A 13,706-nucleotide genomic window follows, 5' to 3' on the forward strand; every position below is an offset into this window, starting at 1 on the left:
ATTGTAAGCTTTTTTAACGACCCATGTAACTTTTGTTGGAAAGCAGCCACGTGACTCAGAGCTGACACTGTGGAGTCTGTTGGAGTAACCAGGGGCCACCAGGGGCCCTCGTGACTCACACAGGCGGTCTGCGCCTTTTAGGTGACGAGGGACTGTGTAACATGATCCGGGATGAAAACTGTGCGCCTGATCCGGCTGCCAGTCCAGACTCTGTTCGTCAAAGAGAGAGAGAGGAGGTGCATGATGGACCCCGTCCCCCTGCTGCTCATCTTAGTCTCATCTCTGCCGCTGGGCTCGGCGGTGTACGACGGGCCCCTCCAACCGGAGATCTCCAACGGCACCTTCCATCACTTCTTCGTCCCGGACGGGGATTACGAGGAGAACGTGGACCCGGAGGAGTGCCAGATGCTGTTTAAATTCTCGGATGTGTATCCATGCGGGGCCTCTGAGGAGCGGGACTCGGTGGTGCGGGACGACTTCATCATCAGTAAGCTGCAGGCGGAGGACGCGGCGCGGTTGCTGGAGGGCATCGGCCGGACTGTGGCGCACGACCTGGACGGCGAGGACAGCTACGGCAAGTTCCTGCAGCGCGAGATCTCCCAGATCGGCGAGGCTTTCTCCAGCGTAGACAAATCTCTGATGGAGCTGGAGGTGAAGTTTAAACAGTGTCAGGAGACGGAGCTTAGAGAGGAGCAGCAGCTGAACGGATACGTGATGAAGCAAGTGAGCGACATCAGAGACGCAATGAGGGGGACCACGGACATCTCCACCGGACTGAAAGACAAACAAGAGCTGCTGACTCTCATCATCCGCAGCCATGGAACCAGACTGAGCCGCCTGAAGACAGAGTATCTACACATGGGCTCATAGTTTGGGTTTTAACAGCTCAGTGTGCGTTTGCGTGTGTGAGAGTGTGTTTTTGTGACGCTCCAGCTCTTCTAAGAACTGGAAAGTTTATTGTGGTTTATGAATATCCCTCCTAAGTATCTTGAATGTGTCATTAAAGGGAGCTGAAACAGAAAAACAGCAGCACATTCCTCTGAGTCAGGAGGGGAAAAGGAAATGTGAACATAAATTATGTCTGCATGGAGCCCTCTGTGCCACCTCTGAATCATAAAAAGAGCTGCATTGTGTCTGTATAGTGTAAATTATGTTGTTTATACAGTTTGAGGTTATTACTGATCAAATAAATGTTAAATATTCATTAAATATCAGATTTCTTCCTTTTCCTTTTAACTTTTTACCTTTGAAATCAGCACTTTTTTGATTTCCAGCAGTGGGAAGCGAACCTCCTCTTCTTCCTCCTTCTACTCTTTACGTTACGTCACCATGTTTGCTGTCGCCACTACAAGTGAAGGCCTGACCGTCCCCGTTAAGTGGCCCTGCTTAATTGGTTGGAGTCTGAGGTTTGTCACTGCCTCCCAGTTCCATCTGGAAGTCATCCACTCGAGTATGAAATATGTTTGTCCGGAGGCAGCCACTGTCCTCATTATCTGCTCTTTTGTCTGTCATGATCTGTGAAATGTGTGATTGATATGTGTTTTCGTGTTGAGTCGTTTTGAGTGATCACAAGTACTAAAAATAGGGTCATAAATGACACACAGCTTGTTTGAATCTCAAGTAAGAACACTCTTTTGTCTGTTAATATTAAGCTACACATTTAAGAGGCTGTTTATGGGAGAAAAGTTGTTTAAATGTACTGAAAGGCATTCATTGTTATCTACAGTCAGGCTGTTTAAATTTGCAGTGGCTTTAATATTAAGAAGCCCTTCGGTATAATCTGTGTATTTTCCATCTGTAACTACCATTTAAGGTTCTCTTCTTCCAGACTATGTCTGCAACAACCACAAACTAACTGCCATAAGCGTGCCCACTTTTTTACAGATAATGTCTATATAGATGTGAGCAATCCAGATGTGCCGCCATGGGCGCAACTGGGTGTGATTTCCTCTGTCTGGTTTTCCTCACAGTCCGGCTTCCCCTGAGGGACCCCTTTTTAAAAACAGTTCTCTGTAGCTCAGCACGGTGCGGGCCAACCCTGTCAGAAACCCAGAGCTCCATGTGCAGAGAAACCTTATATGTCTATATTACACTTAATTTTCAGGGGCACTGAACCGGCATCACAAGATTTGATTAAAAGATTTGGTCAAAATTTCCACTGTGTAAGTAAAAGTAGAGCAGGTCAGGAAACCTCTAAAAGCACACCCATCCTACTTAATATGTCTTTTTTGGCTCCGATCATTAATTCCACCTATGGAGAAGTATGTTTCTGTGGTTTCAGGTCTGTGGTGCTCAGAGGGAGGAAGGCTTTTAGAAGAGCGTATTCTCCTCACGGACATATTTTAAGGACAAACAAAGAGAAGGTCAGGAATGTTGACCTTAGATCACACTGATCCCTCTCTCCAGAGCCAAAAGCCCCCAAACCACATGCCTCTGTGCTGTTATTATTAGACAGAAGACGAGAGCTATTTGAACCCTACAACTGCTACTAGTCCTGCCAGTATCATCACTGCAATTATTACTCCTTTACATTACAACTCCCACTACTGCTAATAGTTTTACCATCCTTCAGCTATAGCTGCTGCTGAATGTTTGTCTGTTGGAGTCATTGGCAGGAGTTGGAAGAAAGGAAGGATTTTGACAAAATAATTTTAACTTAAGGTCCACTTACTGGCTTTTCAGGAGGTTTTGACCACATAATATGGTCCTCATCAGTACGTCAACACATGGCAACTGAGCTTTTCAGGGGCTTTCAACTTAATCTCAGTGAACTAACTTCAGGACAACTGAGAAAATCACCACTGAGCAAGATCCATACTCTGATAAAGAAGAAAAAGCTAGCAAATGTGGGGCTAATTGTAATAACTTATATATATATATACTGTATACTGTTGGAGTCTTCAATAATACATCATTAACGAGTTGATTTGTATTCTGAATTCATAATTTCAAAGGCTAAGTAACAAATCACTATATTGATGACAGCAGATCCATGCTTTGTGGAGTACCTCAGGGTTCAGTGCTTGGTCCCCGGCTGTTTTCCATTTATGTGCTCAGTCTTGGACATTTAAAGATTTTTTATGGCTTTCTTTATTTAGAGAGAGGACAGTGAATAGTGGCGGAAACAGGGGAAGAGAGAGAGTGGGGATAACACATGGCAAGGAACCAAGGGCAGGAGTTGAACCCGGGGCCGCCGCATGGAGGACTGTAGCCTCTGTACATGGTACATTTAACCGCTGAGCCAAACCGGCGCCCTTAGTCTTTGACATTTAATCCGCAGACACAATATTTCCATTTTTACACAGATAATACCAAAGTTTATTTCTCTTTTTACCCAAGCAGTGAAACCAATTAGACACGGTCAAAGAACACCTAAATTAAGTCAAAAACTGGCGAATGACTCGAATCAAATGTCTTCCTTTAACTGAGCACTGACAAATCTGAGGGCATTGTCATAGGCCAAGACACGACACTCGATCTCAACTCACAACAAAATTGCTTTATTCTCAAATCACCTCTAGCTCTAGCCTCTCTAGCTGCAGAAATCTCCGCATCACCTTTTATATAAAAATTAATTTCAATCAGTATTACATCATTACTAGTAACACTTCATTAATGTTTTAAACCATTACCCTAAAACTCGAAGATCTATTCCTTTGGGTCTCGTAAGACCCTGAAAATAGTTGCTCATGCATTCATCACATCCTGTCTAGACTTTACTAACTCACTCTATTCCCGCTTAAGTAGACAAAATCTTTCAAGCCTTTATACGACTAAAAATGCCACCACAAGACTCCTTACCAATTCTTAAAAAAAAAAAAAGAACATATAACCCCACTTTAAAAGTGTAGTTTAAGATCTTCTGGTGGGTCCTTCTACTCTTGAAAACCAGGGGCAAGCTGGCCTTTAGTAACAGGACCCCAGTCCCTCTGAAATGACCTGCTAAAGAAAATCAGGACTAATCTTCGTCCTTAACATCTTTTATATCGCTTTTAAAAGACTTTTTAGACGCACTGTTACTCAATTACTGAATTGAATGTTAGACTTTCTAACTATCCAGGAGTTAGTAGCAGTGTTGTGACCAAGTCTTCTTTGCTCAAGTCCCAAGTAAGTCTCAAGTAATTTGGTCCAAGTCTCAAGCAAGTCTCGAGTCATTTTTTCTTGGGCAAGTCAAGTCAAGTCACAGGTTATGTCAAGTCCAGTCGAGTCCCAAGTCAAGTCTTTTTTTCCACCCAAGATGCAGCACTCTCACCTGTAGTATCCGGTCTTTATAAAGAGAAAAGACAAGGTATTAGTAGCTCGTCTAATAATGATATTATTGGCCAATTTAAATAACCTGTTCAAAAGTTATGACAATGAATTGTATCTGTATTATCTTGGCACAGACGCAGCCATGATGATGGTCTGGTCTCGGATGTTGCGTGTTGCCATAGCGAGGAGTTTGACTGACAGCCAGTAATCCAATCATGACAATCACATACCGGGGAGCTTTTTGAGTCGTCCAATCATGAGTCCCAGTTTGCGCTGTGTACATACACAGTGATAGTTAGATAGAAACTTGACAACACTGAATCATTTTATATTTAACAGCTAACATTCAAACTTATGAACACTCGCAGTCATCATGCCTCAAGTCAAGTCTCAAGTCATTAACTAGCAAATCCAAGTCAAGCCTCAAGTCATTTATTGTTTGTCAATTCAAATCGCAAGTCATCAAAACAGTGACTCGAGTTGACTTGAGTCCAAGTCACCAAGTCTCAAGTCCACAGCTCTGGTGAGCAGGACAGACCTTCTCCAGTATTTTAGTACATTTTAAGGCTGTTGGCCAAACAAGACATGAAGGATTTCTCCCATGTAACACATGGTGCTGCTGTTTCATGTCACTGTTACCAGAGTGAACTCAGTCAAATGATTATTAGCATGAATTTTGATATTTAGATACATTTCTGTGATAGATACTCTAGTCATGCATGAGCAGTGAACTGGAGTGGGTTACTGGTGCATTGTGCAACAACAAGAATAATGACGTTCATATTTCAGCTCATTGGGAAGCACAGATGCAATAGTTTCTTCATTTATGAAATACAGCATATTGTTTTAAAGTATCATAAACATGTAATCACTTGAGAAAACACCAGTCTCCAGTGGCCAGTATGGTTTTAACCAACAACGTGGATTTCTTTAAGGGCTGCAGCTGCACATAACAACTCTACGGAGAGAATAAATACAATTTGAGCAATAAAACAGCAAAGAGGAGACGCCAATGAGCAGAGAAACCTCAGGAAGTAAGTGAAGGCAGCGAGCGAAGTAGCTGTCAGAGAGATTTAATTTCTCATAAAAGTTGTGGTAATGTAATAAGAGCTCAAACTGGATGGCATGCATGTTGTCGATGGAAAAAAGTTCTGATATTAATCAATGACAAAACAAATGTAAACTTGTGTTGTTGTCATGGGACCCGAGAGCTTTGGATGTAATTATTTGGATTTCATTTCTTCGTTTGGATTAATGATGTTTATTTAAGAAGCTTTTATTTCACTTTCATCTTCAGCAGACTATTACCTCACTGTTTGTGCTCCTTTTCATATGGATTGTTTTATTTTTGTCAGTTTCGGTCAGTGACTAAAGCTCCGGTCACAGACGTTTGAACATTTAATTGTCCAGAAGTGGTTGAATGAAACACTACCAGAAATAGAAATAGCCGCCTTTTAAACACTAACGCTGTAAAAGCTTTGGCTCGGTTAGCAGGCCTCTCTGCTCGCTGACAGACCAGTGAACTTGTGTCGTAACGCCAAAGAAAAGACGACCACAAAGACGTTCATAAGATTCTAGTTCAGTGTGTTACACATGCAGGCAGAAGTATGGTTTTGCACGGCTGTTTTATTTTTCCAAAAATATTTTGACGGGGGTTAAGACCTCAAGAACGACAAAACATTTCCCTCAAACACAGTTTGGTCTTAATGCTCATATTTTTCCTTGAATAAACACAAATGCATCTGCATACATACGATTCAAAAAGTACATGTACATATCTTGTTTTGAATGGGTACATAATGACACACGTTTGCCCTTTGAAATGTGACAGAACACATCCATAGTTTGATCTTCAATACAGATTTCAAATTTGTGCTATTGATCTTCTGCCAGCGTTTCTTTTTCTCTTTTTTTTCATCTTCTCAAACTAGCAGATTTTACAGGAAGAAAATGTTTTAACTATTCTCTTGAAGAGCAAGCAATAACACTGAACAGTTCATTCATGAAGAGGGACAGAAAAAAGCACCAGAGGGACTGAAGTCCCCTTCAGTCAGGCGTCACCTCTTTATCATTTTCATGTGAGCGAGAGCCAGTGTGCTGGTCTGTCTCTGTGCCCGGCTGTGTGAAGGCTCTCTCTGCTCTGAGTCCCCGCACGGGTCAAACTGTCTCTGCAACAGGGCTCGTCACTGTTTCAGGATGAGACAGGTGTCTGTTAGATGTTGGGAGGCCTGTCACACGCAGCCGTTCTCCTGCCTGGGCTTGTGCCCCACAGGAGTGTGTGGAGGGTAGAGGGAAGGAGCGAGTGTGCACAGGAAGCCAGCCAGCAGCGTGAGGCCCAGTCCGCCCCACGCACAAAACATGGACCAGCCGTATCCGTGACTGATGTCCTCGGGTATTCCAAACATGTAGCGAGGGTAGCGCGACAGTTCAAAGTTGATCCCAGCCACACATGTACAGAGGGAGATTATGCAGCATGTTCCTGAAAAAAAAAAACAAGTCAGGCAACACATTTTCATCTCCTGTGATGATGCATCATTCCAACACTCTGCTTTCTAAAGACCACACTGCCCCTCTGTGGTGAGTCAGGGTAGTGCTCTTTATGTAAAGTACATCTTACCTCCCATGAGGAAGAGGAGTCCAGCGACATACTGCATCAGATCATGCTCCTTACAGCAGCCCAGCACGCCTATGATCCAGCCGAACAGGATGATGGATACGGCCATGCCTATGAAGCTGGCAGTCATCCTCTGGAGGTCTGTGAAAAAGGAAGCGTGTTTATTGGGGCTGTGCCAACATTTCTCCACATTCAGATTATGGGAAAAAAAACATTTTGGGAACTCACGTAGCGCGTGCCACTCATCCTGCCTTATTGTCTTCGTCAGATTGATTGGCAGATTCCTGGGCAGCGCTGATGATGAGTAGTAGTATTTTATTGGTGTGCAGCGCGGAACCAATCCTGTGCATGTAAACAACAAAGAGGATGTCACATAAGCACTGAGATCAGATGAGGAGGATATCACAGTTCTCTCTGAGTGCTACCACCCCCCTCCCAAAAACCAGGATCACCCAACCCCCCCTCCTCCGCCACCCACCCACCCACTCATCCACCCACACCATTGTAGAGTAGCTTATTGTACGCATCTCGAGGCTTCTGTTACTACGGCTTGCCCTTTTGTGCTGGAAAATAACACAGCACGTCGATTGCGTTGTAACTGTACTCCGTGTGATACTGCGTAGGCCTGGAGGGTCTGTGCGCAGCATCAGCACCTTGGATAACGCATACGTGCACAAAGTATTCACTGATAGCGCCAAAATCAACACATTACAGCACTAAATATGACAATAAAACAAACCTTTAAAGATTAAATCCTCCGTCTCCAGGTCGAACCCCGCTCGGTGACACTTTCTCCACAGTCCGGTGACGGTGGAGTTGTATTGCCGACTGCAGAGGGACTCCATGGCCGGGGCAGGAGGCGAGAAGTGCCGCTTAGCCCGCAGCAGCATCTCGCCGCTGACACCTGAGCCCCTCCTCTCCAAATGTTTCTCCTTCGGCAACATGCGAAGCGGGAGGTTGTTGTTGGAGATGTAAATGTAGCCCGGGTCGTTTCTTTTGTTGGAATAATTCTTGCAGCGCTCCCGGTGCCTCCTCGCGTCAGTCTCGTACCAGTTGTCAGTGCTGATCGCGATCGCTATCAGTCCCAAAGCGCAAAACGCCAAAAAGAGCCCTGCCACGGTTAAAGTCCTCATAGCAGCCATGTTCCATGCGCCTCTAGCCTCGGTGCCGTGATAAATCCACGGGACAGCGGGACTCCGCTCCTGGCTGCTGCTGCTGCTGCTGCTGTCAGTATTTGAGGTGGGGAGGGAATTCAACAATACATGGGAATCTGAAATGCGGATAAATCCCCGAAGCCCTCATTTCTTTGATCTGTCAACCATCGCCACAAAAGCGCCAAATTCCGCGGCGCAGGATAAATAAACGTGGGCCTCGATGAGCAATATTTTGGTTGTCTCCTCTGTGCCTCTGAACTCAGTCTAGCCTAGATACTGGTCAGTCCAACATTTCTTTCCAGCAGATGGAGACAGAGCTAATATTTGAAAGCACAACAGCCCCGAGGCCAGCACTGACACAGCAGATCATGATCTGCGGGGAAGATGGCCAAAGTTTGAGAAAGTTACACCACAAGGAGAGTCCTCCCTCAGGTTTTTATATCAGCTTCTCATGCTGCTGTAGTCTGAAGTGTTAACTTTAAAGGGAGACTGCGTTAAACCCAACAGAGGGCCTCTTTTCTCTGTCTGGTGTACAGGAAGCAGTTGCATCACATCCAACAGTAACTTTCCATCCCAGTGGGGCCCAACAGAACATATAAAAGATTACACAAGACCACAGCTGTGGGATTTAAAGAGAGGTTTCAAAAGGTTGTTGGTATACCACAATAGTACGAATCAAGTTTGAGTTTTGGCGAATTAATATTAAGTAGGTTTTGTGTGTCTGACTTTTATTCAACACTCTTGAGGTCAAATATTGTGGCACAAACAGGGACACTGGCTACAAACATTTCATATTTTCACTGGTTTGATTCTCGGGGCCGACACTTCCTCAATTGAAACCAGAATGCCAAATTAAAAGAGGAACAAACCCGGATCCAAACTTCACTTTTGGTTTCGGGGCCTGTGTGCAACAAGTCTTTCAAAATTCCTACATGAACACATCTTGCAGGAGATGTAGGTATTAATAAAACAGAAACCCCTGCACAGAAGGCCCGATTTGTCTACTCGACTCAATCAATTACATACATATTAGTTTATTGAGGTTTATCTGGGTGTTAGGATGAGTGCAGGATTGGTGTTAATGTTGCTCTGAGGTCACATCAGTGCAGCTCTTAAACTGACGAGGGGGAAGTTGAACACACACAATGGTCTGCCATAAAATATGTGACAACATAAAATGTCTCATTTAACAGCAAACAAATCTTTAGATGCTTGTTAGTCACACATAAGTGAATAGTCATTCCAACACATTAAACAGCACCTGTTGTACCTGCTGCTTTTACTTATGTTCCGGACCAAAATGAAGCTACCACCTGAGGGTACACTCTACTCTAAAAAAAAGAGGAATCATTTTAAATGATTGTATAATTACGCCTCTTCAATAAAGGAAATGCGTTTGATTGCACTTACAGCCGGCCACCAGGAACTAGCTGATCATATGAATTTGATATTCGGATGGTTTGTGACTGTTCAGTGTCCAGCTCCTTTCTGAGTTTCAGTTCCCTCATCAGTCTGGTGAAGTCAGCGCTCGGCGACGTTGCGTGTTTTTCTGTGAAGCAAGAACAAAAAGTTTACATTGATCACAAGCTTCAGGATCCTGGTTTCTCATGCTGCCTTGTTTACATGATGGACGGATTTGTCATTTCATCTGTAAGTGCTGCCCGTTTATTGTTTCATGTTTGATAAGTTCATGTTAAATAGTTTGAGATATTTATACAACAATTTATTCTACATGTTGGTGAAGCAATTTCTTTATAAGAAAGGTTTTCTAGGAGTAATTCTTGTGATCCAGGTCAGATTTCATTAATGGATATAAGAAGAAGAAGAATTGTTTTTGTGGTTCTGTTTGTGTTAAACATTTGTATTTGTCTGCTCTGAACAACCTATTCATACATGTATGTATTCCCCCTGGTGACCTGGACTTTATTCTATAAATTTCCCTCTCTTTATGTTTTATTAAAAGCAATAAAAGTAAAGCAGTAGTCATTTTATATTTAATTTGAGCTACATAAAGAGTCTCTAACTTTTACTTTCACTGTGACAAAATCTTCTCCTCCAAAGTCTCCAGAGGAAATCCTTCCTAATGGACCTGAGGATTACAGACCCCCAGAGCTGTACCCCTTCCTCACTACCGCGGGGGAGATTTATGAAGGTGAAAAAATGAGTTCAACCATTAAACAGATAACAAATAAATACACTGCTTACCTCCTGTGTCTTTTCTTCTTTCACATTTCAGACCACAGATGGGCCTTCCACTCTGAGCGCGTCCAGCCGACAGACTTTGAGAACTCTCCGGTGAATCACCTCACAGAGCTCCAATCTGTGCCTCCTCAACAACTGATACCACCGTACCGCTACAGCAGCGAGCCTCTGGCGCTCCACCTGGACCCCACGCTCGGACAGCTCGCAGTGTCTTCACAAGTAAGATCACGAGGAGAAGTGAATGATGCCACTAATAGCAAAAAAACACAATCTGTTCGGTACATGTTTGGAAATGGTCGGTCTTCTAAGTATGGAAACAAACCATCAACCAAGCAGGAAAAAACCACGTATTTAATACGAGGTAAGGCAGTTAGACCTGCACGATGCACGATAACATTGTTCAATACTGCGATAACGATACGACATGCAATAAATAAACAAATATCAAGGCATGCATATTAGCTTTGATGTTACAGTTTCTATATTTTCCTGCCATTTTGCGTGTTTTAAACAGTACCTGAGTTTGTCACACACCGTCGCTCCTGAATCCAAAATAGTTCCAAATATCAGAAGTGCCGTTCCTCCTTTCACCACAAGGTCTTCAGCCAATGTGCTAGCTACCTCGCTGTTATTACCAAATTGACATAAATTAATATGAGGGAATCTGACGGCCATCTGTAATTCCTCTGATTGTCCAAAGGGTGTGAGTCGGCCCATGTGTCCAGGGTTCCACCTGACAGGTCAAACGGCGCCCTGAGTGCAAATAAATGGCACATACGAGTGCAATGTTTTTTCCAGTGATTGCGTTTCAGCTTGTTTTTTTTCACATGCTCATAATGCGATGAGGTGAATGAGATATATTGTGTAGCGCAAGTAGTAGTGTTTCTCAATGGTGAGTACAAAGTGAGTAAAATGACTTATGACTCACTTTATTTCCCCTGAGTGATAAAGAGGCATTCACAAACTGCAGATAAGTCTATATAAGGATTAGAACAAGTATGAAAAGACACAAAGAATAAGTATGGCTGTTTTTCAGTGTTAAGTTTAGTTGAGAGTCAAATATAACTGTAAAACTCATTTAAACTGCTAGATTCATCAAACTGCATAAGGATAATCTATTAAAGCAGACAAATAAAATAATCACAGAATATATATATATATATATAGAAGCTGGAAGCAGGGAATTGATGGCATTTTGCCTTGGAAATTAAAGTGTTTTCAATTAACATCCTATCAACTAACTGATAAAATAATTAACGTAAAACATTTGCTCTCTTCTTCATTTTAATAAATGTGTAGATATAAACGCTGCAGAATACTGGGTACTGAGTAGTGGGTCAAACAGGAAGGATTTGGACTAAGTCAATAGTTGCCACCATAAAAACAACACAAAATGTTTTTCTGGAATTAATTTGAAGAAAGTACCAGAGATTTGGGTTATTCAAAATCTTTTTTTAAACAAACATTTTTAATTCTAAAAACGCGGTCCATAATGTGGGCAGTCGGGGATGTTTCCACTCAAATGTCATCCGCAGCACATGCTCTCTCTGAGCACCGACTTCTATTTTGAAAGCGTTACTTCCTCTTTTAGTACAATGACCGTGTTTAAATGAAAATGTCAGAGAGTGAATTGCAAAAACAAAAACCCAAAACCAAAAACTGCTGCTCTATCACTTCTTTGTGTAAAATTTGTGTGAACTTTGACATCCACTAATTGCCTACCACAGATCCCATATTACACGTCGACCCTGTGCTACCAGTACCAACCCTCTGCCTCGCCCGGCCATTACTACTCAGAAGAGGAACCAAGAGGAGCCAGTCACCCGCTCGAGGTGTCAGAAGGGGAGGATGAATATGGAGACCACAGCCACCCCTCTTTTAGGAGAGACAGTGAGTGTTTGAAGTTAGGGTTTAGATCTTTAACACTGAGCTGTCTGCCATCATAACACTGTGATTTAAAGGCCTTTAACTGAGAACTTTTCATGTTCTGCAAAAATATTATCAATTAATCATTAGTAATCTAACGGCAAAAGGAAACTTCTGATGCACTGTCACATTCAGCCGAGTCATCAGCAACTTTAAATAATCAATTCCTTTTAACTCTGCATTCATAAAAAAGGCTGTAGATACAAAAAAGGCAACCTTGACATTAAATGTTATCATACTTTGAGTTACATTAAAGCCTAGATAAATGATAACTGCCATACGAAAGAGCTTAAACAAGTCTCATTTTTCCAATCCAGGCAACAAGAAGAAAATCCGCCTGTACCAGTTCCTTCTGGACTTGCTAAGAAACGGTGACATGAGTGACAGTATCTGGTGGGTGGACCAAGAAAAGGGCATCTTCCAGTTCTCCACAAAACACAAAGAAGCTCTGGCCAGCCACTGGGGTGTCCAGAAAGGAAACCGCAAAAAAATGACGTACCAAAAAATGGCTCGAGCTCTGAGGAACTATGGCAAAACTGGAGAGATAAAAAAAGTGAAAAAGAAGCTGACTTATCAGTTCAGTGAGGAAGTGCTGAAGAACCTGTTCATACGACATTACACTCACTGATGAGGGAGTAAAGGCTGTCTGTCATTACGCTGAAATCACTAATCCAATCATTGTTTTCTTTAGCCTGTTTGCATTTTCATTTAGTTTTCTATCCTATTTATTTGTAACGCCAGGGTACATCCTTCATGGCGATTTTCTTCGATAAAAACTGCTTTATTTCAAACTCAAATGAAGTCTGTGTGTTTGTCTGTACAGAGATTACAAGGTGATCTAGCATCAGAGACAGCTAAAACAGTAAAGTAACTTGCAAATGACAAAGTGGCTAATTAAACAGCTGACTAGACCAGTCCCAGGAGTCAGGATGAATTAGCTGACTCCATCCACTCATGAAAGTATTTGCTATGCTAGCTCGCAAATTCAATCTTATTAGCGAACATGTTAACATTAGCTCTCCAAGTGAAACAAAGGTCCCCCCAGCAATCAAATGCCCGGCTCATGTTGACCCTACGTTTTTGGACAGAAGGACTTTACTAGACAAAACTTTTGTGCTTTCTGGTAGATTCTGTGTTCTAGTGGATGCCAGTAGGTGCTACATGGGAGCTGAAGGAACGCAGAGCTTAGGGGCATGCAGTCTTTGGATTTTCTGAGAGAAAAGAATCTCGAGTGTTTTACATAGAGCGTAGTGTACAGGCTGTTAGAAGCAACCAAGAAAGACGGGGGAGGCCTAATTTGTTTACTCTATAATCGGTTCACATTTTTGCAAAACAACTGGGGAGATGGGTATCAACAGAGACATCATCTAACCTCCAGGACGGACGGATATGCAATTCTGTCAAATGAAGTAGTATTGAGCATTCCAGCTGTAGCTATTCATGCTCACAGCAGAAGAAAGATGAGAGAGTTATGGCATATACCCCCCGGAAAGAAGAAGTAGAGGTGCATGTACCAGATACATGGAGTAAAGAAGCCAAGAGTACAAACAAGCAAAGCC

The 13,706-nt window shown here is 42.8% G+C and overlaps 3 protein-coding genes across 3 annotated transcripts; 2 read left to right on the plus strand and 1 right to left on the minus strand.

The window, feature by feature from the left end:
- Positions 1 to 222: 222 nt before the first annotated feature.
- Positions 223 to 1,178, plus strand: fibina (fin bud initiation factor a). The gene has a single exon (XM_069687273.1). The coding sequence runs from the start codon at positions 241 to 243 to the stop codon at positions 868 to 870; it is 630 nt and encodes a 209-aa protein (XP_069543374.1). The 5' UTR covers positions 223 to 240; the 3' UTR covers positions 871 to 1,178.
- A 4,679-nt stretch (positions 1,179 to 5,857) lies between these two features.
- On the minus strand, positions 5,858 to 8,291 carry tmem276a (transmembrane protein 276a). The gene is made up of 4 exons (XM_069687271.1): positions 7,605 to 8,291; positions 7,094 to 7,207; positions 6,869 to 7,006; positions 5,858 to 6,730 (listed from the first exon to the last, which is right to left on the minus strand). The coding sequence occupies exons 1-4, from the start codon at positions 8,005 to 8,007 to the stop codon at positions 6,483 to 6,485; spliced, it is 903 nt and encodes a 300-aa protein (XP_069543372.1). The 5' UTR covers positions 8,008 to 8,291; the 3' UTR covers positions 5,858 to 6,482.
- A 1,226-nt stretch (positions 8,292 to 9,517) lies between these two features.
- spi1a (Spi-1 proto-oncogene a) lies at positions 9,518 to 12,922 on the plus strand. Its single transcript, XM_069687276.1, has 5 exons — positions 9,518 to 9,669; positions 10,081 to 10,171; positions 10,256 to 10,440; positions 11,949 to 12,111; positions 12,465 to 12,922. Exons 1-5 carry the CDS (start codon positions 9,643 to 9,645, stop codon positions 12,773 to 12,775), a joined length of 777 nt encoding a protein of 258 aa, XP_069543377.1. The 5' UTR covers positions 9,518 to 9,642; the 3' UTR covers positions 12,776 to 12,922.
- Positions 12,923 to 13,706: the final 784 nt, after the last annotated feature.

The sequence above is a fragment of the Semicossyphus pulcher genome, unplaced genomic scaffold (genome assembly GCF_022749685.1).
Source record: "Semicossyphus pulcher isolate SPU_LCO1_2020_fin unplaced genomic scaffold, fSemPul1.0.p SCAF_8, whole genome shotgun sequence".
Classification (NCBI taxonomy): Eukaryota; Metazoa; Chordata; class Actinopteri; order Labriformes; family Labridae; genus Semicossyphus; species Semicossyphus pulcher.